Source organism: Triticum aestivum, chromosome 6D (assembly GCF_018294505.1).
Source record: "Triticum aestivum cultivar Chinese Spring chromosome 6D, IWGSC CS RefSeq v2.1, whole genome shotgun sequence".
In the NCBI taxonomy this organism is placed as follows: Eukaryota; Viridiplantae; Streptophyta; class Magnoliopsida; order Poales; family Poaceae; genus Triticum; species Triticum aestivum.
In genome coordinates, this window is record NC_057811.1 from 49,025,880 (window position 1) to 49,049,094 (window position 23,215).

Sequence of the window (23,215 nt, forward strand, 5' to 3'; positions counted from 1 at the left end):
GATCCAGCAACAATCTGGTTTCTGCAAGCTACAAAAGATGTACTTGTCTAGCAGTAGTAATGTTGAAAACAGGTTAAGAAGCAGTATACATCAAGAATCCCTGGCAAAGCCAACACTATTTACAGGTCCTTAGCATGACTGTTAGGAAAATTACTTGCAAGTATGTACAAGGATGCGACCAATTTCATTTCAGTAAACTCAACTTGAATAACAGGTCAACCAGTAGGCAACCGAAGCATCTTGATCATTAGCAAAATCTCCATCTGATAGAACACCTTGAAAACTACAGAAGCATCTCCTTCCTAGCTAGAAAATCATAGAGGCCTAGGCCAGAGGTGACCTTTTCCTAACCATCAAACATCTCAGTGCTTCTGCATATATAACTGAAAAGACAATTGAGTATCCAACACTTGGCATGTGTTTCGAGCCCAGCATAGGTAGAACAAAAGCCATGATTGCACAGGATAAGACCGTAGGAGGAGTTTTGGCAGGTGGGCTTACCACTTACCATCTGCCTCCAGATACAACTTGCGGCATTAATTTTTCGCATCCCTTCCCATTTGAGTTTTCCTCAATGCACTATTTTTGCGTCCAAAAACACCTTTTGCAGTTTTAACAGGGGCGACTTTCATACGGTACTGTAATTACAGAGAACTTCAGACTAGATATAGAGCAGAGTTATGCTAACGATAATCTTCAGACATCAACACCATCTACAAATGAACACAAGACAGTGTAGTCTTCAGGCATCAACCCTGTCTATGGCTGTCTGAAGGGGTCGGCCACTGACAAATCATGGATATGCTCATCACCAAGGTACTTGTTACGAACATGCATACTCCTGAATTCAAATTGAGCATCTCGAGAAGCTCTGTTTTTCACATGTAGCAGCCTGTGCTGAAAAGCCACCGATTCACTGCTGTAGTCACCATGTACTTCAAATACAATTTTGTTTAGCACTTCCGCATTGAAAACGAAGAATCTGGCAAAGTCAACCTGTTTCCCATTGCCCCAATATAACTTAAACACCACATTTTTTAGATGGGTCTGTAGGCATTCAATTGGATGTCGTGGGTCATATTGAGGCTCATGTTTCGCATCCATCTCATAGCGTTTATGAAACTGCAAAATGGAAAGAAGAGGGATGTGTTAGAGCTCTTGCTAACTAGACTATATAAGATGTCAAACAAATCAGACATTTAAAGCAAGCAAAGATGAGTACTCACAGTGACATAGAGCTTTTCCAAACAGGGGAACCACCTGAGGATGTTAAGAACTGCGTGCAGTCTATCTCCAGAAGATCTGAGAGCCAAAACCTTCACGGTGTGCATCGAGTTTGCTGAGCTGACTGGGCTTATTCTCTGAAGACAAGAAACAATGAACATAACAAATAATTATCTGCATGTCGCAATGCAAGATTCGAGGATAATGCTGCAGCTACCTGGAAGAGTAGGAGCTTGGAGACGAATGCTGCAAAAGGGCCCATTATCTCCAGCTTAGGCGCCCAAATTAGCCTGATAGTCACACAATCATCTTGATAACAATAAGGTAACAGTAACCTCACAAGGCGAGGAGCATCCTCTATGACCAGCTCTGTTTCCTCACTATGGTTATCACGGAAGCCAATGCTCCTAAGAGTCGGCGAGCTAACACGGAGGCAGCCCGCAGCACGAACTTGGGACATGCATAAGCTCTCCAAGGCATGGCAGCTAGAGAGCAGTGTGTGGAAGCCGTCCGCCGAGATGGAAACGTACAGTAGGGTGAGCTGCTTGAGGAGGGGAAAGCTGGGAACAATCTCGGCGGGGAGATCGCAGTGGCTGATCTTGGCAACGAGGAGGGTGGGCGCCGAGCGGAGCGCCGACGGCAGCAGCGGGAGGTTGCCGTAGCTGGCATCAAGCTCCTGGAGGTTGGCGAGGGCCCGGGAGAGGAACCAGATTTCCGCCTGGGCGTAGACCTCGTCGTCCCGGAGGCAGTGGAAGTAGAACCGGCGGGCCGGGCCGTGGTGCCGGGAGATTATGTCGGAGACGGCGGAGGGGGAGACGGAGTGGGTGGGGATGGGGTCGTCTGGAGGCCGGGTGAGGACCTCGAGGTTGAGGGGCGCGGAGCGCCACAGGCGCCGCCACCGGGGGGAGAGGGCCTGCGTGCGGCCGCCGTCCTTGGTGGGGAGGAGGGAGATGATGGTGCAGAGGACTGCGTCGGGGAGCCTGCTGATGAAATCGTCCGCGGTCTCGCCGCAGTCGCCGATCCGCGCCCGCTGCGCCGCGATTCCACTGGACTCTCTCTCGCCGGGCGCGGCCCGCGGGGCCTCCTTCTCCATGGCCGGCGACTGGCGAGACGGACGGTTTGGCCGCAAGATTCGCCCACCGCTCCTTGCCAACGGTCGCCGCGCTCGCTCGACGCGGCTGGGGGGTGGAACGGGGAGAGGCCGGAACCGGGATGGAGGGCTGGTGTTGGCCGCCGCCCGCGCCACCTCGACGGAGAGGCTCAGGGTTTGGGCATTTGGGAAAGGGAAACGTTTCCCACCGGACGACCGGCCGAGCGCTCCCTCGCTCGCTCGCTCTATCACGTGGGAACAGGCACATGCGTTCTGTGGGCCTCAAGCGATTTTCTGATCTCTTCCTACGTTTTTTTTTCTCTCCCTACTTTTCCTCTGGCCTTATCGCTTCTGCCTCTCACCTTACCTCTTCAGTCCCCACACATCTAAAATTACTCCCCCACCGACGCAACAACCACAAAGATCTTTTACTAGAACCGGTGGTGATCTTTCGCTGGAATCAGCATTATCTTTTTGCTGCATGAGTGCTGCAGCCAGTTTTGTGCAACCCGCAAAGCTACAACCATAACCAATCATTAATAAGTTTCAATCGAAGATAGCGGAATCTAGGGGCCCCTCAGTGCTGCAACCATTGATAGAAATGCATCAACCATGGATAAAAAATGCTTCAACGAGGCACTGAAAAAAGAAAAATGCTGGAAACGTTGACAGAAAAAGGTTCAACCAAAATACTGTGCAACGAAAAAAGCTTCAACCGTTGACAGAAAAAGCTTTAATGATAGATGCAAAAGATTCAACCAGGACACTGTGCAATGGAAAAAGCTACAACCGTTGACAAAAAAGCTTCAATTGTATACGAAAAAGGCTTCAACCGGCGATAGAAAAATCTTCCTGGAGGCTCGCGCTTCCATGAAAGCTGCAATGGCCCAGCGAACTGCTACATGAGTGCTTTTTTAGTTGTAAATTTATACTGGAAAATATGTAGAAAACATATAACAATTTTGCTTCCATAGTTTTTTTGTTTTTTGTTGTGAGCTTTTTTTGCACAATGCTACCTATGTTCTTTTTTCGTTGTAAAAGTACAGAAATTATGCTACAAAACATATGATTTTTTTATTTGTGTTTTTTGATTTTTGTTGTGAATTTTTGCTGCAATGCTACATACAAATACAGTTTAACAACAAGCGCGGATCTTCTATGTACATTTTTTGATTGAAACTATTGTGTGCACATAGCAGAGAGAAGTCACAATCATCATTTGGAGGGGCTCCACCCACGTGACAGCATGCAACATCCACGGCGCATGGGACAAGCGACTTCCGGGCGATGCAGGTGGGCCACCAGCGTACAAAAGAAAAAGGAACGACGTGCCAGACGATCGGACGGATTAAAATAATCGAATCGGACGACCTACGCGCGACCGGCAGAAACTTTAGGCCGGTGCGCCGGCGCCCATCAGTCCCCACGGGGGCGTAGTTTTTCTCTCTCTGCTTTTATTTTTACATGAAAAAAGGGGGGCGCAGTTGGTAGGGAGTCGATAGAAAAAGACCATCTATGAAGAGCACCGTTTCTTTCAGGCATTTTAAGAAACTTTTTGTTGTTGTTCAGGGAAGGCATTTTAAGAAGCTGATTAACATATTTTGCTTTCTAATTTAAGAAAAAAAAAAGTAAACGATTTTGTTCGGTTGCCCGGCCAGAGCCTCCACCGGTTGCGAGCTGATCGTATGTCTCGCAAATGCCATCGCGCACCATGCCCTCTGAATTATCTCTTTGCACGCGGGCTTGTTCCGCACCGCATATTCCATTCTCCTTTCTCCTCTTGCAGTGTCGCGCTGCTCGCTCCAATCGATGAAGCATGGGCGACCTCCCCCGTCTCTCTGAAGACCGTTTCCCCGGGCATGGCCGGAGCTGCGATCGGTGTCGGCTGAAGTTGCCAACAACAAGCCCTGACCAGGTGCTTGAGACGTCACTAGGAACCGGATGCTGGTGCTGGAGACGACACCACCGAACTTTGTGACCGAGGGCAACGGTTTGCTAGAACCAACTACCAGTGCCAGCAGTGCTGGAACCGGCCATCGACAGAGCTATGACCGGCCACCAACAATGTTGGAACCGGTCATCGGCAGAGCTGAAACCGATGTGAGGTGGTGCGAAGAGCGGTGACTGGGAAAGTGCAACTATGCGCAGTTATCTAGAAGAGGATGTTGTGACCATCACACCAAGATGCTACAAGCATGAGCATGCCAAGATCGAGCCGACCACGCGGAGAGTTGCAATGGCGAAACGACATACTAAGGATGCTGGAACGGTCACCAAGGGAGTTGTAACTATCCGTGCCAATGCTACAACTAGCTGTAGCATGAGCATGGGATGTCACGAGCTATGTGTTATGAGTCTCGATCTAGGGTTCGTGGAGAGGAGAGGGATTTGGAGAAGCAGGGAAGGGGATCTGGGAATCGCCGAGAGGAGAAGAACAACTTCTCTCTTCGGTCCGGTTTGTTCCGTAGAATATTCGATGCCCACCCTCTGGTGGCTGCTCGCTACTTAACCCCACGGCGCGCAGGCCTCACCCACACACACACGCTCACGGCCTGGCCCACATGCCAGACGGTCACACTTTCACTTCCGCGTCCTCGTTGCCTTTGGATGCGCCGGCTGTCTCCCTGCCAGGTGGGGGCGCCGTAACATCCTCCCCCTCTTGCGTTTCGCCTTGTCCCCAAGGCGGAGTAGCTGGAAACCTTTGTTGCATCTTGACTGGTTCTTCCCAGGTAGCCATGAACTCTGGCAATCCGCTCCACTGGATCAGCAGATGTGGCTGGAGCGTACCGGCCACCTGAATCATCCAGAGTTCGAGTGCTTTTGCTGGAATGTGCTCCGCCTGCAAGGTAGAATTGTCAGGAGGAAGATCAGAGTTCACCTGCACCTGTGCGCCTTCGGCCTTCTTCAGTTGCGATACATGCACAACTGGGTGAATTTTGCTGGACGCCGGGAGGTCCAGCTTGTACGCCACTGCGCCGATGCGAGCCAGGATGCGGTACGGCCCGAAATAGCGAAACGCTAGCTTCTGGTGGGGGCGCTGCGCCACCGAGGACTGGATGAACGGTTGAAGCTTCAACAGCACTGCATCACCAACCTCAAACGCTTTGTCGGTGCGATGCTTGTCAGCTTGTCGTTTCATTCTGTCCTGGGCAAGTTTCAACTGTTGTTGAAGAAGCTCGATCATGATTTCCCGCTCGCGCAACCATGCCGCCAGGTCGGGCACCGAGCATTGCTCTACTTGGTCCACTCCAAACTCACGCGGCAGTTGCCCGTAGATGACCTCGAACGGTGTCCTGCCCAAGGCTGAGTGAAACGAGGTGTTGTACTAGTATTCTGCAAGAGCCAACCACTTCGACCAGTTGGCGGGGCACGAGTGCACTGCACATCTGAGATATCCCTCCAAGCATTGATTGACTCGCTCTGTCGTCCCGTCCATCTGCGGGTGATACGCTGAGCTGAGTCTCAACTCTGTTCGGCAAAGCTTGAACAGCTCCTGCCACACTTTGCTGGTGAAGATTTTGTCACGGTCTGAGATGATTGCGAGAGGTAAGCCGTGCAAGCGAAAGATCTCCTTCATGAACTTCTGCGCAACCTTCAACGCTGTGAATGGGTGCGTTAGTGGCAGAAAATGGGCGTACCTTGAAAATTTGTCGACTACCACCAGGATTGTGTCATATCCACCAGAACGCGGCAGTCCCTCGATAAAGTCAATAGAAACCACTGCCCATGGTCTTTTTGGGATCGGTAACGGTTGAAGGAGTCCCGCAGGCGATTTCCTCTCAGTTTTTTCCTGTTGACAGATCATGCAAGTCCTGACGCTTTGCTTGATCTGAGCCTTCATGCCGTGCCACGCGAAGAGTCGCTTGATGCGATTGTACGTGGCGTGGAACCCTGAGTGTCCGCCCACCGCGCTTGAGTGCAGAGAGTTGATCAGGTGTTGCTGAACCGTGGCGTCATTCCCAATCCACACACGCCCTTTGTATCGTAAGATGCCATCCTTCATCGTATACTGCGGTTCACTATTGGGGTCAAGGGCCAACTTCTCCATTCTAGCTGTCACGCCCGCATCGTTCAGATAACTGTTCTTGACAGCTTCCAACCAAGTTGGTTTGCAAATGGACAGTGCTGCCACTTCTGCGTCATCTGCATGCCCTCGGCGAGACAGCGCATCGGCTGCTTTGTTGGTGAGGCCTGCTTTGTATTGGATGATGAATTGGAGCCCCACCAGTTTGGTAAATGCCCGCTGCTAAATAGGGGTGTTGAGCCTTTGATCTGTTAGGTGCAGCAGGCTCTTCTGATCAGTGCGTACTATGAACTCCGAGTGCTGAAGATACGGTCGCCAGTGGTCGATAGGAAGCACAACGCTAGGCACTCTTTCTCGTATGCAGACAATCCCATGTTTTTGGGAGCGAGAGCTTTGCTCAGGTACGCGACTGGGTGGTTTGCTTCCATCAGTACGGCCCCAATTCTCGTTGCGCTCGCGTCCGTCTCGACGACGAACTGATTTTGGAAGTCTGGCAGAGCGAGAACATGAGCTGCTGTCAGAGCTTGCTTGAGAGCGCGGAATGCCGCGTCAGCCATTGGCGTCCATGCAAAGATGGTATTCTTCTTGAGAAGTTCTGTTAGTGGCTTGCTGATGACCCCGAAGAATCGTACGAACTTGCGATAGTATCCCGCGAGTCCTAAGAACCCACGCAGCTCCTTGGTGTTCTGCGGCACTGGCCATTGCTGAACTGTCCGAATCTTACTGTCATCGGTAGAGACTCCTTGTTCGCTGATCACATGCCCGAGGTAACTGATGCGGCGTTGAGCAAAACTGCACTTGGAGAGCTTTGCCTTCAACCCATATTTATCAAGTAACTGGAGAACTTGCGTCAACAGTTGACAGTGCGCTTCTAAAGTGTTGGTGTGGACAAGGATGTCGTCCATGAACGCCAACACTCCTTTACGAAGCACCGGAGAGAGAACCACGTGCATTCCCCCCATGAATGTTGCTGGTGCATAAGCGAGACCATAAGGCATCACTTTGAACTCGAAGTGTGTCGAGTGGTTGGTGCGACATATGCCAATGGATGGCTTATCATTGTGGGAGCCAATAAGACATCGCCGGTGCCTGGAAACGGGATGAGGCGAAGACATGCACGCCGGCGGATCTTACCCAGGTTCGGGGCTCTCCGAGGAGATAACACCCCTAGTCCTGCTCTGCGGGGTCTCCGCATGGTCACTAGATCAAGGAAAGGTAGCTACAATCGCTCCTAGAGCTGTTGGGTTCAAGGGAGAAGAAGAACAAGGCTAGCTCTTGCTTTTCTCTATCTATGGTGTGTGTGCTATGCTTAGAAGCCAACCCTTTGCATGGGTGCTCCGGGGGGTTTATATAGGCCTACCCCCCGGGGGTACAATGGTAATCCGACTGGGCACTGGTCCCAGCCGTCAGTGTCTACGCTCACCGGCTTCTCCGCCCACTCCTTTTTCTGGCTTCTTGTGTCATTGCAGTCCCCGGGCCGACTGCTGCAGTCCCCGAGCCGGGTTCTGAAGTCCCCGGGCCGGGTGCGACTACAGCAGTCCCCGGGCCAGTTGTCGAAGTCCCCGTGCCGCCTGCGGGGTTTCTCCAGTCAGATCCGGCAGTATCTGGCGCAGGCGGTACAAAAATGGAATCCGACTCTGGAGACGGCTTGATGGACGGCTTGAGGAGGCGCTGGAGGGAGACGCCAGTTGGTATGGCCTGTCGGGTGGAGCCGATCCGTGCTAGGGCATCTGCTTGGTCATTGTCGGCCCTTGGCACGTGAAGGAACTCGCACCCTTCAAAGTATCCGCTGATCTGCTGGACGAGGAATCGATAGCTCGCCATGTTCACGTCCTTGGCGTCCCAGTCGCCAGACGATTGCTGGACCACCAAGTCTGAGTCGCCGTAGCACAGGATCCGGCGTATGCCAAGCTCTTTGGCTAGCCGGAGCCCATGTACGAGCGCCTCGTACTCGGCCACGTTGTTGGAGGCGGCGAAGTGGATCTGCAGCGTGTACTTGAGCTTGTCGCCTTTGGGAGAGGTGAGGACGATGCCGGCTCCCAAGCCGGTGCGCATCTTGGACCCGTCAAAGTGCATCCGCCAATGGGTAGAGTCGGGAGCCGGCGGTAAGTACTGGGTCTCGGCCCAGTCGACGAGGAAGTCGGCCAATGCTTGCGACTTGATGGCGGTGCGGGGTTGATAGAAGATCGTGTAGGGCGCCAATGCAATGGCCCATTTGGCCACCCAGCCGGATGCATCCCGGCTGCCTATGATCTCGGCAAGCGGGGCAGTGCACACGACCGTGATGGGGTGCTCTTGGAAGTAGGGCTTCAATTTCTTGGCAGCGAAGTACACCCCATAGCACATCTTCTGGTAGTGCGGGTAGTTTTGCTTTGAGCTGGACAACACTTCGCTGAGATAGTACACCGGCCTCTGGACTAGCTGGGCTCGGCCTTCCTCCGGGCGCTGGACCACAACAACAGTGCTGACGACTCGGCTAGTCGCGGCGATGTAGAGGAGCATGGGCTCCTTCTCAGTCGGCGCAGCCAGGACAGGCGGAGTGGTCAGCATTTTCTTCAACTCATGGAAGGCTTGGTCGGCTTGATCATTCCACTCGAAGTGAGTGGACTTCTTCATGACTCGGTACAAGGGGAGAGCCTTTTCTCCTAGTCGGCTGATGAAACGATTCAGGGAGGCTAAGCAGCCAGTGAACTTCTACACATCTCGCAGCTTGGTGGGAATCTCCATCCTCTCGATGGCCTTGATCTTGACGGGGTTGCACTCAATGCCGCGTTCGGAGACCAGGAAGCCTAGCAGCTGGCCAGCTGGCACTCCGAACAGCACTTCTCGGGGTTGAGCTTGATTTGGAATCGACGCAAGTTGGCGAATGTTTCTTTCAGGTCTTCCAGCAAGGTACCGCGCTTCTCTGTCTTCACCACAATGTCGTCTACGTAGACGTGGGCATTTCTGCCGAGTTGTTTCAAGAGACATTTCTGCATGCAACGCTGAAAAGTGGCACCGGCATTTCTCAAGCCGAATGTCATAGTCAGGTAGCTGAAAGCTCCAAAGGGTGTGATGAAGGCAGTCTTCCGGCGGTCAACTGGGTCCAACTTGATCTGATGGTACCCTGAGTACGCATCCAAAAAACTTAACAGCTCGCATCCGGCTGTGGAGTCTATCACTTGGTCAATCCGCGGCAGAGCGAACGGATCCTTTGGGCAGGCCTAGTTCAGACTGGTGTAGTCTATACACATACGCCACTTGTTATTCTTCTTCAGAACCAGAACTGGGTTGGCAAGCCACTCTGGAAAGAACACTTCCATGATAAAGCCAGCGGCAAGGAGCCGGGCTATCTCTTCCCCCACAATTCTTCGCTTCTCTTCTGACAGTCGGCGGAGGGGTTGCTTGACCGGCTTCGCATCAGCTCGGACATGTAGCTTGTGCTCGGCGAAATCCTTCGGGACACCCGGCATGTCCTTTGGGGACCATGCAAAGATGTCTCGATTCTCACGGAGGAAGTCGACGAGCTCGCGTTCCTATTTACTGTCCAAGTTCGCCCCAATGACGGCGAACCTCTCCGGGTTCTCCGGGTCCAGAGGTATCTTCTTTGTCTCTTTGGCAGGCTGGAAAGAGCCCTGCGCATCACAATCTTTGGGGTCGGGGGACAAAGCCGGCTGTTTGCCGGCCATGGCCACAACCCGTTCCAACATCTTCTTCTCTTCGGCCACCACGAGGGACTCGGCCAGGCGGCTACTGGCCATGGCGCACTCGATGGACTTCTTGTAGTTGCCGGCTACTGTGATGATCCCCTTCGAGCTCGGCATCTTCATCTTTAGGTAGGCGTAGTGGGGCACAGCCATGAACTTGGCCAGAGCAGGTCGGCCAAGCAGTGCATGATAGCGGCTCTCCAAATCCACTACCTCGAACCATATTGCTTCTCGGCGGAAATGGTCTTTGTCTCCGAAGAGAACATCCATTTTGATCTTGCCGATTGGGGAGCAAGACAGGCCGGGGACGATACCATGGAAGACGGTGCGGCTCGGCATGAGCTGCTTTGCTTTGATGTTCAGCTTCTCCATGGTATCGCGGTATAGTATGTTGATACTGCTTCCGCCGTCTATCAGGGCGCGGGAAAATCTGGCAGCTCGCCTCTCCGTTGCGAGGGTGACGTCCAAGACCATTGCATAGGAGCCAGGCGAAGGCATCACCTCTGGGTGGTCGGCCTGGCTCCAGCTGATTGGCTTTTCTGACCAGTGCATGAACTCGGGGGTGCTGGTGGCGACTGCATTCACTTCTTGGTGCTGTCGGCGTCGGCTGCGCTTGTCGTCGGCTTGACTAGTGAAGACGACGTAGGCGGCGTGCTCTTCGGGGAATTCGTCTTGGATGGCGCCGACTGCCGGCCGAGCCGCCGGCTGCTGAGGGGCTGGAGGCGGCGGGCCGGGAGGCGGAGGCGGCAGCATTCCCTCGCCCTTGGTGATGCGGGTGAGCCAGTGGCATTTCCGGGTTGTGTGGTTGGACGGCTTCGCGCCGCTGTGGAACTTGCAGGGGGCGTCGAGAGCTTGCTCGTAGGAGAAAGACGGCTGCCAAGCCGGCCTTCCACCCTTCTTCTTGGGAGCGGGCCGTTCTTCAGGCTGCTCGTCTTCAACTATGGCCACCTGCCGACTGGTGGAAGTCGGCATGGGGGCCTTGCACTTGTGATCGTTCTGGTAGGGGCGCCGATTGGGGTCGCCAGCCGGCGTCTTGGGAGCCGGAGCAATCACCTTCCCAGAGGCGTCTACTCTCAGTTCGGTCTTCATCGAGGAGTCGGCCGTGGCGTACTTGTCCGCGATGACCAGCAACTCGTCGAGGGTGGCCGGCTCGTCGCAGAGGAGTCGGTGCTTGAGGAGGGTGCCCTCTCGGCACCCGGCGGTGAAGTACTCGATGGCTTGGACCTCATGCACCCCCTCGCAGGAGTTGCGGAGCTCGGCCCATCGCGTGAGGTAGTCGCGGGTCGACTCGTTGGGCCCTTGGACGCAGAGGGAGAGTTGGCGAGGCTTGGGAGGCCGCTTGTAGGTGCTGGTGAAGTTGCAGATAAAGACTTCGGTGAAGTCCAGCCAACTGTTGATGCTGTAGGGCTTGAGGCTGTTGAGCCACGTGCGTGCAGTGCCCTGCAGCATGAGGGGGACGTACTTCACGGCGACGCGCCGATTACCATTGGCTATGCTGACGGCCGTGGAGTAGTCGATGAGCCAGTCTTCCGGCTTTACTGAGCCGTTGTACTTGGGCGTGTCTCTGGGGAGCGAGAACCCTTTGGGGAAGGGCTCGTCGCGGATGCGGGGGCCAAAGCATGGCGGGCCGACATCGTCTTCTTCTTCTAACGCCAAGGATCGAGCAAGGCGGTCGATCCTGTGGCGGGCGTCGTTCTCGCCGACTCCTTCTCGGTGGCCGAGTCGGTCGCCAAGAGTCGGGTGCGTGATAGGCGGCGGGGTGAGACGTCTTTCTCTTCGAGGCGGGGGAGGAGGCAGATTTCCTTGGTGCTCTACAGCTCGAGGGCGGCCCTCCGCGTCGCGCTCGATGGTGATGCGAGTCCGGCTGCGGCTGGCAGCCGGCTCCTTGTCTTTCTTCTGGCGTGCGCCGCTCGCAGTCAGCGAGCGGGACGTTGCGGCGTGCTCTCGGCGCGGGGGATGACTATCAGCACGAGCGCCGGCCTCGTGCCGTTCTGCAGCCGCGTCAAGCAGCTGCTGGATCCGTCTCGTCATATAGGGGAGCTCATCGGCTCCCAGCCCATTGAGCTCTTCTGCGGCCGCCTGAGCGGCTCGCAGATTCTCGAGCGGGGTGGCGTAGACGGGGCGATCTGCCCCCAGCATGCTGGCGACGGCTGCGCCGCGCTTCTGGACGAAGCCGGCTCGGCTCGGGCCGCTGGGCGGCGGCGTACCGAAGGCGGCGCAGTCAACTTCGCGCTGGTGGGCCTCCGTGAGGCGCCTCATGGAGGCTATCTTCTGGCCCTTCGCGATGAGGGCGAGGCGGCGTGCCTCCAGGGTCTCGGCGTCGGCATCGGCCGGGATGGGGACGGAGAGGTCGTGCATCGCCGCTTGCAGGGTGTCGTGGGCGTTTTCGCCCGAGTTGGCGACGTGGCTGATGACCAGCACTTCGGTGACGGCGCTGCTGCCGCTGTCAGCTCGAGGGAGTGGATCGTCGAAGACCACCACGTCGGAGGGGTAGGCGTCGAGCGACGCCGCGTCGGAGTCGATGAGCATCGGGTCGGTGGAGCCGACCGACTCCACATCTGCAGCGGGCTCGCTGGAGACGTGAAGCTGGTCGAGGAGGCTGACGAGGCGGCTCTCGGGGTAGTCCGTGCCTGCGTCGGACGCAGGCTCGTCGGAGATGCGAGTCTCGCCGAGAAGATCGGCGAGGCAGCTCGCAGCGCAGGCGTCGTCGACGCCTTGCAGCGCGTCGAGGCAAACGCCATCGGGCGCAGCAGGCTGGCTGCGCTCGCAGGGGAGGAAGAGGGTTCCCGTCCAGAATAGGTCTCCGGACGACGGTGCACCTGGCCCCACGGTGGGCGCCAAATGTCGGGTGGTTGGTGCGACATATGCCAATGGATGGCTTATCATTGTGGGAGCCAATAAGACATCGCCGGTGCCTGGAAACGGGATGAGGCGAAGACATGCACGCCGGCGGATCTTACCCAGGTTCGGGGCTCTCCGAGGAGATAACACCCCTAGTCCTGCTCTGCGGGGTCTCCGCATGGTCACTAGATCAAGGAAAGGTAGCTACAATCGCTCCTAGAGCTGTTGGGTTCAAGGGAGAAGAAGAACAAGGCTAGCTCTTGCTTTTCTCTATCTATGGTGTGTGCTATGCTTAGAAGCCAACCCTTTGCATGGGTGCTCCGGGGGGTTTATATAGGCCTACCCCCCGGGGGTACAATGGTAATCCGACTGGGCACTGGTCCCAGCCGTCAGTGTCTACGCTCACCGGCTTCTCCGCCGGCTGTTGGGTCCCGCCGACTGGTGGGTCCCACCGGCTGCCGGCTTCTTGGTCGACAGGCCGGCCCCACCGCCTAGGGTCTTGTCGGCGGCTGCTTACTGTAGTCTCGCCTCTGATGACGAGGGCTTTGTCGAGGTAAGCGTGGCTACAGTGGGCCGCCTCGGGGGCTTCTCACCGTAGCCTTACCTCGTCTTGTCTCCTTAATGGGGCTCCCGCTTCGAGGAAGGGAGTAGCCGGCTTCTGGGGGCCGGCTACACCCCTGGCCGACTGGGGGAGGCCGGGCCGCCTTTGCGCCTCTCTCTGGCAGAAGGGGCCCGCCGCCCGCGGGCCGTACAGGAGTCGGTCGTGGATGACGTTGAGGCTGGCATGGCTACAGTGCCGAGCCGCACAGGAGACGGTCATCCCGTACGGCCTCCTGTGGCCACGCCTGCCTCGGGCCTCGGGGTAGTGGGCCGCACTGTGGCCACACCTCGTCTTGTCACCGTTATGTGGGTGCAGCTTGGGTGGTTGTGGTCTCGGCCGGCTCCTTGGAGTCGGTGCTCTTCTTGGCCGGCTTCCTGGAGTCGGCCGTCCGGTAGTTGTCTTGGGGAGAGGTTGCTGTGGCTGGGTCGCCTTCCGGAAGTCAGCTTCAGAAGTAGCCGGCCAGGGAAGATGGCCCGATGCTTGGAATGCTCGGAGGCCCAAAGGCCTGATAATTTTTGCAGAAGAACCAGGGGCAGCCGGTTAGGCTACCCGTGGCCATTTACTCCGACAAAGTGGCCCAAGTGAGTGGTGAATGCCGTCTTGTGTTCGTCCTCTGGCAGAAGTCGTATCTGGTGGTACCCGGCCCTCAGGTCTAACTTGGAGAACCAGCACGAGCCGGCAATCTCATCGAGCAGTTCATCAATAATGGGCATGGGGTAGACTTTTTTTACAGTGATTGCATTAAGGTTTGCGATTTATAATCGTCCGGATCAGTGTCAAAGCTTGCATCAACGTAACCATTTACGATGAGCTCTTTGTCACCTCCATAAACGAGAAACATATCCTTAGTCATTTTCAGGTATTTCAGGATGTTCTTGACCGCTGTCCAGTGATCCACTCGTGGATTACTTTGGTACCTCCCTGCTAAACTTATAGCAAGGCACACATCAGGTCTGGTACACAGCATTGCATACATGATAGAGCCTATGGCTGAAGCATAGGGAAATCTTTCATCTTCTCTCCATCTTCTGCAGTGATCGGGCATTGAGTCTTACTCAACTTCACACCTTGTAACACAGGCAAGAACCCTTTCTTTGCTTGATCCATTTTGAACTTCTTCAAAACTTTGTCAAGGTATGTGCTTTGTGAAAGTCCAATTAAGCGTCTTGATCTATCTCTACGGATCTTGATGCCCAATATGTAAGCAGCTTCACAGAGGTCCTTCATTGAAAAACTCTTATTCAAGTATCCCTTTATGCTATCCAGAAATTCTATATCATTTCCAATCAGCAATATGTCATCCACATATAATATCAGAAATGCTACAGAGCTCCCACTCACTTTCTTGTAAATACAGGCTTCTCCAAAAGTCTGTATAAAACCAAATGCTTTGATCACACTATCAAAGCGTTTATTCCAACTCCGAGAGGCTTGCACCAGTCCATAAATGGATCGCTGGAGCTTGCACACTTTGTTAGCTCCCTTTGGATCGACAAAACCTTCCGGTTGTATCATATACAACTCTTCTTCCAGAAATCCATTCAGGAATGCAGTTTTGACATCCATTTGCCAAATTTCATAATCATAAAATGCGGCAATTGCTAACATGATTCGGACAGACTTAAGCATCGCTACGGGTGAGAAGGTCTCATCGTAGTCAATCCCTTGAACTTGTCGAAAACCTTTTGCAACAAGTCAAGCTTTATAGACAGTAACATTACCGTCAGCGTCAGTCTTCTTCTTGAAGATCCATTTATTCTCGATGGCTTGCCAATCATCGGGCAAGTCAACCAAATTCCACACTTTGTTCTCATACATGGATCCCATCTCAGATTTCATGGCCTCAAGCCATTTTGCGGAATCTGGGCTCACCATCGCTTCTTCATAGTTCGTAGGTTCGTCATGGTCTAGTAACATAACCTCCAGAACAGGGTTACCGTACCACTCTGGTGCGGATCTTACTCTGGTTGACCTACGAGGTTCAGTAACAACTTGATCTGAAGTTTCATGGTCATCTTCCTCACTAATTGGTGTAGACATCACAGGAACCGGTTTCTGTGATGAACTATTTTCCAAGGGAGCAGGTACTATTACCTCATCAAGTTCTACTTTCCTCCCACTCACTTCTTTCGAGAGAAACTCCTTCTCTAGAAAGGATCCAAATTTAGCAACAAAAGTCTTGCCTTCAGATCTGTGATAGAAGGTGTACCCAACAGTTTCTTTTGGGTATCCTATGAAGACACATTTCTCCGATTTGGGTTCGAGCTTATCAGGTTGAAGCTTTTTCACATAAGCATCGCAGCCCCAAACTTTAAGAAACGACAACTTTGGTTTCTTGCCAAACCATAGTTCATAAGGCGTCGTCTCAACGGATTTTGATGGTGCCCTATTTAACGTGAATGCAGCCGTCTCTAAAGCATAACCCCAAAATGATAGCGGTAAATCAGTAAGAGACATCATAGATCGCACCATATCTAGTAAAGTACGATTACGGCGTTCGGACACACCATTACGCTGTGGTGTTCCGGGTGGCGTGAGTTGCGAAACTATTCCGCATTGTTTCAAATGAAGACCAAACTCGTAACTCAAATATTCTCCTCCACGATCAGATCATAGAAACTTTATTTTCTTGTTACGATGATTTTCAACTTCACTTTGAAATTCTTTGAACTTTTCAAATGTTTCAAACTTATGTTTCATTAAGTAGATATACCCATATCTGCTCAAATCATCTGTGAAGGTGAGAAAATAACGATACCCGCCGTGAGCCTCAACATTCATCGGACCACATACATCTGTATGTATGATTTCCAATAAATCTGTTGCTCGCTCCATAGTTCTGGAGAACGGCGTTTTAGTCATCTTGCCCATGAGGCATGGTTCGCGAGTACCAAGTGATTCATAATCAAGTGGTTCCAAAAGTCCATCAATATGGAGTTTCTTCATGCGCTTTACACCGATATGACCTAAACGGCAGTGCCACAAATAAGTTGCACTATCATTATCAACTCTGCATCTTTTGGCTTCAATATTATGAATATGTGTATCACTACTATCGAGATTTAACAAAAATAGACCACTCTTCAAGGGTGCATGACCATAAAAGATATTACTCATATAAATAGAACAACCATTATTCTTTGATTTAAATGAATAATCGTCTCGTATCAAACAAGATCCAGATATAATGTTCATGCTCAACGCTGGCACCAAATAACAATTATTCAGGTCTAAAACTAATCCCGAAGGTAGATGTAGAGGTAGCGTGCCGACCGCGATCACATCAACTTTGGAACCATTTCCCACGCGCATCGTCACCTCGTCCTTAGCTAATCTTCGCTTAATCCGTAGTCCCTGTTTCGAGTTGCAAATATTAGCAACAGAACCAGTATCAAATACCCAGGTGCTACTGCGAGCATTAGTAAGGTACACATCAATAACATGTATATCACATATACCTTTGTTCACCTTGCCATCCTTCTTATCCGCCAAATACTTGGGGCAGTTCCGCTTCCAGTGACCAGTTTGCTTGTAGTAGAAGCACTCAGTCTCGGGCTTAGGTCCAGACTTAGGTTTCTTCTCTTGAGCAGCAACTTGTTTGTTGTTCTTCTTGAAGTTTCCCTTCTTCTTCCCTTTGCCCTTTTTCTTGAAATTGGTGGTCTTATTGACCATCAACACTTGATGCTCCTTTTTGATTTCTACCTCCGCAGCCTTTAGCATTGCGAAGAGCTCGGGAATTGTCTTATCCATCCCTTGCATGTTATAGTTCATCACGAAGCTCTTGTAGCTTGGTGGCAGTGATTGAAGAATTCTGTCAATGACGCTATCATCCGGAAGATTAACTCCCAGTTGAATCAAGTGATTGTTATACCCAGACATTCTGAGTATATGCTCACTGACAAAACTATTCTCCTCCATCTTACAGCTGTAGAACTTATTGGAGACTTCATATCTCTCAATCCGGGCATTTGCTTGAAATATTAACTTCAACTCCTGGAACATCTCATATGCTCCATGACGTTCAAAACGTCGTTGAAGTCCCGGTTCTAAGCCGTAAAGCATGGCACACTGAACTATCGAGTAGTCATCAACTTTGCTCTGCCAGACGTTCATAACATCTGGTGTTGCTCCTGCAGCAGGTTTGGCACCTAGCGGTGCTTCCAGGACGTAATTCTTCTGTGCAGCAATGAGGATAATCCTCAAGTTACGGACCCAGTCCGTGTAATTGCTACCATCATCTTTCAACTTTGCTTTCTCAAGGAACACATTAAAATTCAACGGAACAACAGCACGGGCCATCTATCTACAATCAACATAGACAAGCAAAATACTATCAGGTACTAAGTTCATGATAAATTTAAGTTCAATTAATCATATTACTTAAGAACTCCCACTTAGATAGACATCCCTCTAATCCTCTAAGTGATCACGTGATCCAAATCAACTAAACCATGTCCGATCATCACGTGAGATGGAGTAGTTTCAATGGTGAACATCAATATGTTGATCATATCTACTATATGATTCACGCTCGACCTTTCAGTCTCAGTGTTCCGAGGCCATATCTGCATATGCTAGGCTCGTCAAGTTTAGCTTGAGTATTCCGCGTGTGCAACTGTTTTGCACCCGTTGTATTTGAACGTAGAGCCTATCACACCCGATCATCACGTGGTGTCTCAGCACGAAGAATTTTCGCAACGGTGCATACTCAGGGAGAACACTTATACCTTGATAATTTAGTGAGAGATCATCTTATAATGCTACCGTCAATCAAAGCAAGATAAGATGCATAAAAGATAAACATCACATGCAATCAATATAAGTGATATGATATGGCCATCATCATCTTGTGCTTGTGATCTCCATCTTCGAAGCACCGTCATGATCACCATCGTCACCGGCGCGACACCTTGATCTCCATCGTAGCATCTTTGTCGTCTCGCCAACTTATGCTTCTACGACTATCGCTACTGCTTAGTGATAAAGTAAAGCATTACAGGGCGATTGCATTGCATACAATAAAGCGACAACCATATGGCTCCTGCCAGTTGCCGATAACTCGGTTACAAAACATGATCATCTCATACAATAAAATTTAGCATCATGCCTTGACCATATCACATCACAACATACCCTGCAAAAACAAGTTAGACGTCCTCTACTTTGTTGTTGCAAGTTTTACGTGGCTGCTACGGGCTGAGCAAGAACCGTACTTACCTACGCATCAAAACCACAACGATAGTTCGTCAAGTTAGTGTTGTTTTAAACTTCTCAAGGACCGGGCGTAGCCACACTCGGTTCAACTAAAGTTGGAGAAACTGACACCCGCCAGCCACCTGTGTGCAAAGCACGTCGGTAGAACCAGTCTCGCGTAAGCATACGCGTAATGTCAGTCCGGGCCGCTTCATCCAACAATACCTCCGAACCAAAGTATGACATGCTGGTAAGCAGTATGACTTGTATCGCCCACAACTCACTTGTGTTCTACTCGTGCATATAACATCAACGCATAAAACCTGGCTCGGATGCCACTGTTGGGGAACGTAGTAATTTCAAAAAATTTCCTACGCACACGCAAGATCATGGTGATGCATAGCAACGAGAGGGGAGAGTGTTGCTATGTACCCTCGTAGACCGTAAGCGGAAGCGTTTTATCAACGCGGTTGATGTAGTCGTACGTCTTCACGATCCGACCGATCCAAGTACCGAACGCACGACACCTCCGAGCTCTGCACACGTTCAGCTCGATGACGTCCTCGCCTTTCTCGATCCAGCAAGAGGGGCGAAGTAGTAGATGAGTTCCGGCAGCACGACGGCATGGTGACGGTGTTGGTGAAGAACAATCTCCGCAGGGCTTCGCCTAAGCACTACGAAAACTATGACGGAGGATAAACTAAAGGGGACGGGGTTGCCGACACACGGCTTGGTGTTTCTTGATGTGTCTTGGGTGCTAGCCCTACCCCTCTATTTATATGTTGAGCCTTGGGGTCGAAACTTGGAGTAAAAGCCTCCACAAAGTCGGTTTCACCCGAAAGGCAAGAGTCCTTCTTGGACTCCAGGGCCAGACGTCCCGGCGTCTGGACCCTGGCGCCTGGCCCCTGGACTCCGCAAAACTTCCTTTTGCACTTTCCAAAAACCTCGTGGGCTTTCCCCTTTGGCCCAGATAAAGTGTTCTCGTGCCCAAACATTTCGGGAAACATCCGGAACCCCTTCTGATGGATTCTGGAACCTTTCCGGAGATCAAACACTACTATCCACATATCAATCTTTACTTCCGGACCATTCCGGAGTTCCTCGTCATATCCGTGATCTCATCCAAAACTCTGAACAACATTCGGTCACCAACATACATAACTCATAGTACTATATCGTCAACGAACGTTAAGCGTGCGGACCCTACGGGTTCGAGAACTATGTAGACATGACCGAGACACCTCTCTGGTCAATAACCAATAGCGGGACCTGGATGCCCATATTGGCTCCTACATATTCTAAGAAGATCTTTATCGGTCAGACCGCATAACAACATACGTTGTTCCCTTTGTCATCGGTATGTTACTTGCCCGAGATTCGATCGCCGGTATCTCAATACCTAGTTCAATCTCGTTACCGGCAAGTCTCTTACTCGTTCCGTAATACATCAGCCCGCAACTAACTCATTAGTTGCAATGCTTGCAAGGCTTATAGTGATGTGCATTACCGAGTGGGCCTAGAGATACCTCTCTGACAATCGGAGTGACAAATCCTAATCTCGAAATACGCCAACCCAACAAGTACCTTTGGAGACACCTGTAGAGCACCTTTATAATCACCCAGTTACGTTGTGATGTTTGGTAGCACACAAAATGTTCCTCCGGTAAACGGGAGTTGCATAATCTCATAGTCATAGGAACATGTATAAGTCATGAAGAAAGCAATAGCAGAATACTAAACGATCGAGTGCTAAGCTAACGGAATGGGTCAAGTCAATCACATCATTCTTCTAATGATGTGATCCCGTTAATCAAATGACAACTCATGTCAATGGCTAGGAAACATAACCATCTTTGATCAACGAGCTAGTCAAGTAGAGGCATACTAGTGACACTCTGTTTGTCTATGTATTCACACAAGTATTATGTTTCCGGTTAATACAATTCTAGCATGAATAATAAACATTTATCATGATATAAGGAAATAAATAATAACTTTATTATTGCCTCTAGGGCATATTTCCTTCAAAAACGTCATCTTCCTGTCGTCTCTAGAGAGACACACCAGAACGTCATCTTTCTCTCGCCACCGAGTTCCAATCTCTGAGCTACTACAAGGTTCTTCCCCATCCCGGCTTGCGGCGTGCACCGCAGGTTGGGACAGTAGGCCTCCGAAACCCCACCTCTTTGAATCCTGTATGGAAAAGGGTGATAAGGTTTTTGGGGAACGCTCTGCGCGACTACTGACCGGTTCATCATGGACGCTCTAGACGCCGACGACCACTTCCCCAACGACGACTTGTTCCCCGATGTCGAAAACCTCTTCGACGACATGGCTGACAAGGACGTTGACCCCAAGACCAATGCTTCTGCGGCTGCTCCGTACGTTTTCATGTTCTTTCTGTTTGAGTCCCTGCTACAGTTCCTCTTCCTCCTTCTAGTATCTAGTTCCTGCTACAGTTCCGCATCCACCACCACCGCAACCCTCCGCTCCTCGACTTCGTCGATGTGAACTAGGGCATCACCTTCTAGCCAGCCCCGGACACCCCCGATCGCCTCCCCTGGGGTCACTTATCCCTCAAGCTCGACGACCGCTACATGACCCTCGGATGGCGCCACGGCCTCGCGCTCTTCTTCCTCCCGATCTCACTCTAGTTCGTTGTGTGGGACCCCGTCGCCGGTGTCCAGCACCGCCTAGCCGCCCCCAGGGTTCGGGTTCCACCCGTTGGAGAACCCATATATGCATATTGTTTATATCTTTGATAAAATAGTTAGAGATAAGTAAAAAAAATATTTTCACCAATAATCCATATCCTCATATTAATTGGACAAATTGTTTATTTTTTATTGGGCAAAATAAAAATAAACAAAAGAATGGCCTTAGGAAGGCTTGAACCCAAGACCAACCAAAGCAAACTTCCACGCGCTAGTCAACTTTCTAGTAGAGAGGTTCAATCGTACTAGACGACATACGTAAGTTACACCTTCTAAACCCTATCGTCAAAGACTATGGCGGTATGGTATTTTCAACATCGGACGAACGTGACAGCACAGTCAAGTCCTACCGCCACAACCCTTGACGATAGGCTGTGTTACCCTACCGCCAAGAAGATGGTCGTAGGAAAAAAGATCAGATGACGTTTTTTTCTTGAACCGGGGTCAGATCATGCTGAAGTTTTTAAAAAAGTTCAAAACAGAGAATTTGCGCGAGTGGCTTTTTGGCTCCTAGGTGTAGGTACACATATTATGAAATATGTATAAAACAAATTTCATAATGTTAACAAATTTTGAGAAAAAATCCCGCGTGTACATCCGGACATCCTATGTTCGCACACAAATTTTTGGTGAAAGACATTTTTTGTGGCATGTACAAAAAAGATAAAAAAAATGCCTCGTGAATAGCTGTAATCCAGCATCGAAAATTGTCTTTTTTACACAAGCCACAAAAAATGTCCTTTTTCATGAAGACTTGGTGCACGCACATATAATGTCCAGATTTACACATGGGACTTTTTCTTGATTTTTTTGACTTTTTAAAATGTGTATTTAGACAATGGGTGTATATACACCTATGAGCCATAGTGAATTGCCGCGCGCATGTACGCTACTCCTACAACAGTGGGGGTATTCTAAAATAGTGGTGGTATTTGTTTTTAATATGACGCATATAAAGATGTATGCACCCCCCACAAATTTGTTTGCAGATTAAGAAAATGATATGTGCGGCAATGTCGAAAGTTGAAAGTACTGCTGATCTAAACACTCTTATATTTTTTACAGAGGGAGTATTCTTTTTTTTTGCATGTTCTGTTTTGAACTTCTGCCTTTGCAAATATAAAAACAAAAATCAAATCGTGGGCTTTGATGTTTGTCTAGCCATGGGCCATGGGCTGTCGAAGCATCAGAACAAAATGGACTCACGGGCAAACCTGGCCAAATGGGCCGGCCTAGGCGTGCCGGCACGATAGCCCGCGTGCCTGGCCCGTCACAGGCTGACCCGACACGTGACTTACGGGCCGTGCCCGGCACGTGGCCCGGCTAGGGCCGTGCCTGGGCTGGCTAGGCATGGCACGCGTGCCAGCCCGACCCGGCACGCCTAACCATCTGTTATGTGGGGACTAGCTGGCATGGGTAGGAGCGTTTTGCTCGAAGGAACGTTGCGGGAGGGACCAGGAGGTGTGGCCCATGAGAACGACGTGCGTACGAGAGCGAGATGATAGCGACGTGCCTCCTGGCACGAGCGAACGAGAGAGACGTGCCTTGATGTGCCTCCTGCACGAGCGCACGACGTGTAAGATTTTTTTTTTCCAAAGCAAGAGATCACGTACGTAGCACGCATCGATTTGTTACTTCTTTTTTGATGAGAAACGCCTCAATCTGCCTCTCGTGCTGGCATGCTTACCGGGCCAGCGTGCCGGCACGTTTACTGAGGGGCCGTGCTTGGGCCGCGGAGGTCAGCACGCGTGCCGGCCCGGCCCGGCCCGTGTACTAAGCGTGCCTGGTCGGGCCGTGCCGTGTCTGGCCCGTTTAACTTAGGCCGGGCCGTGCCGGCCCGTT

General features: G+C 51.4%; 1 protein-coding gene across 1 annotated transcript; it reads right to left on the reverse strand.

The window, feature by feature from the left end:
* Window positions 1–2,574, reverse strand: LOC123143456 (F-box/FBD/LRR-repeat protein At3g26920). Its single transcript, XM_044562384.1, has 3 exons — window positions 1,442–2,574; window positions 1,227–1,361; window positions 1–1,122 (listed from the first exon to the last, which is right to left on the reverse strand). The coding sequence occupies exons 1-3, from the start codon at window positions 2,315–2,317 to the stop codon at window positions 760–762; spliced, it is 1,374 nt and encodes a 457-aa protein (XP_044418319.1). The 5' UTR covers window positions 2,318–2,574; the 3' UTR covers window positions 1–759.
* Between the last annotated feature and the right edge of the window lie 20,641 nt (window positions 2,575–23,215).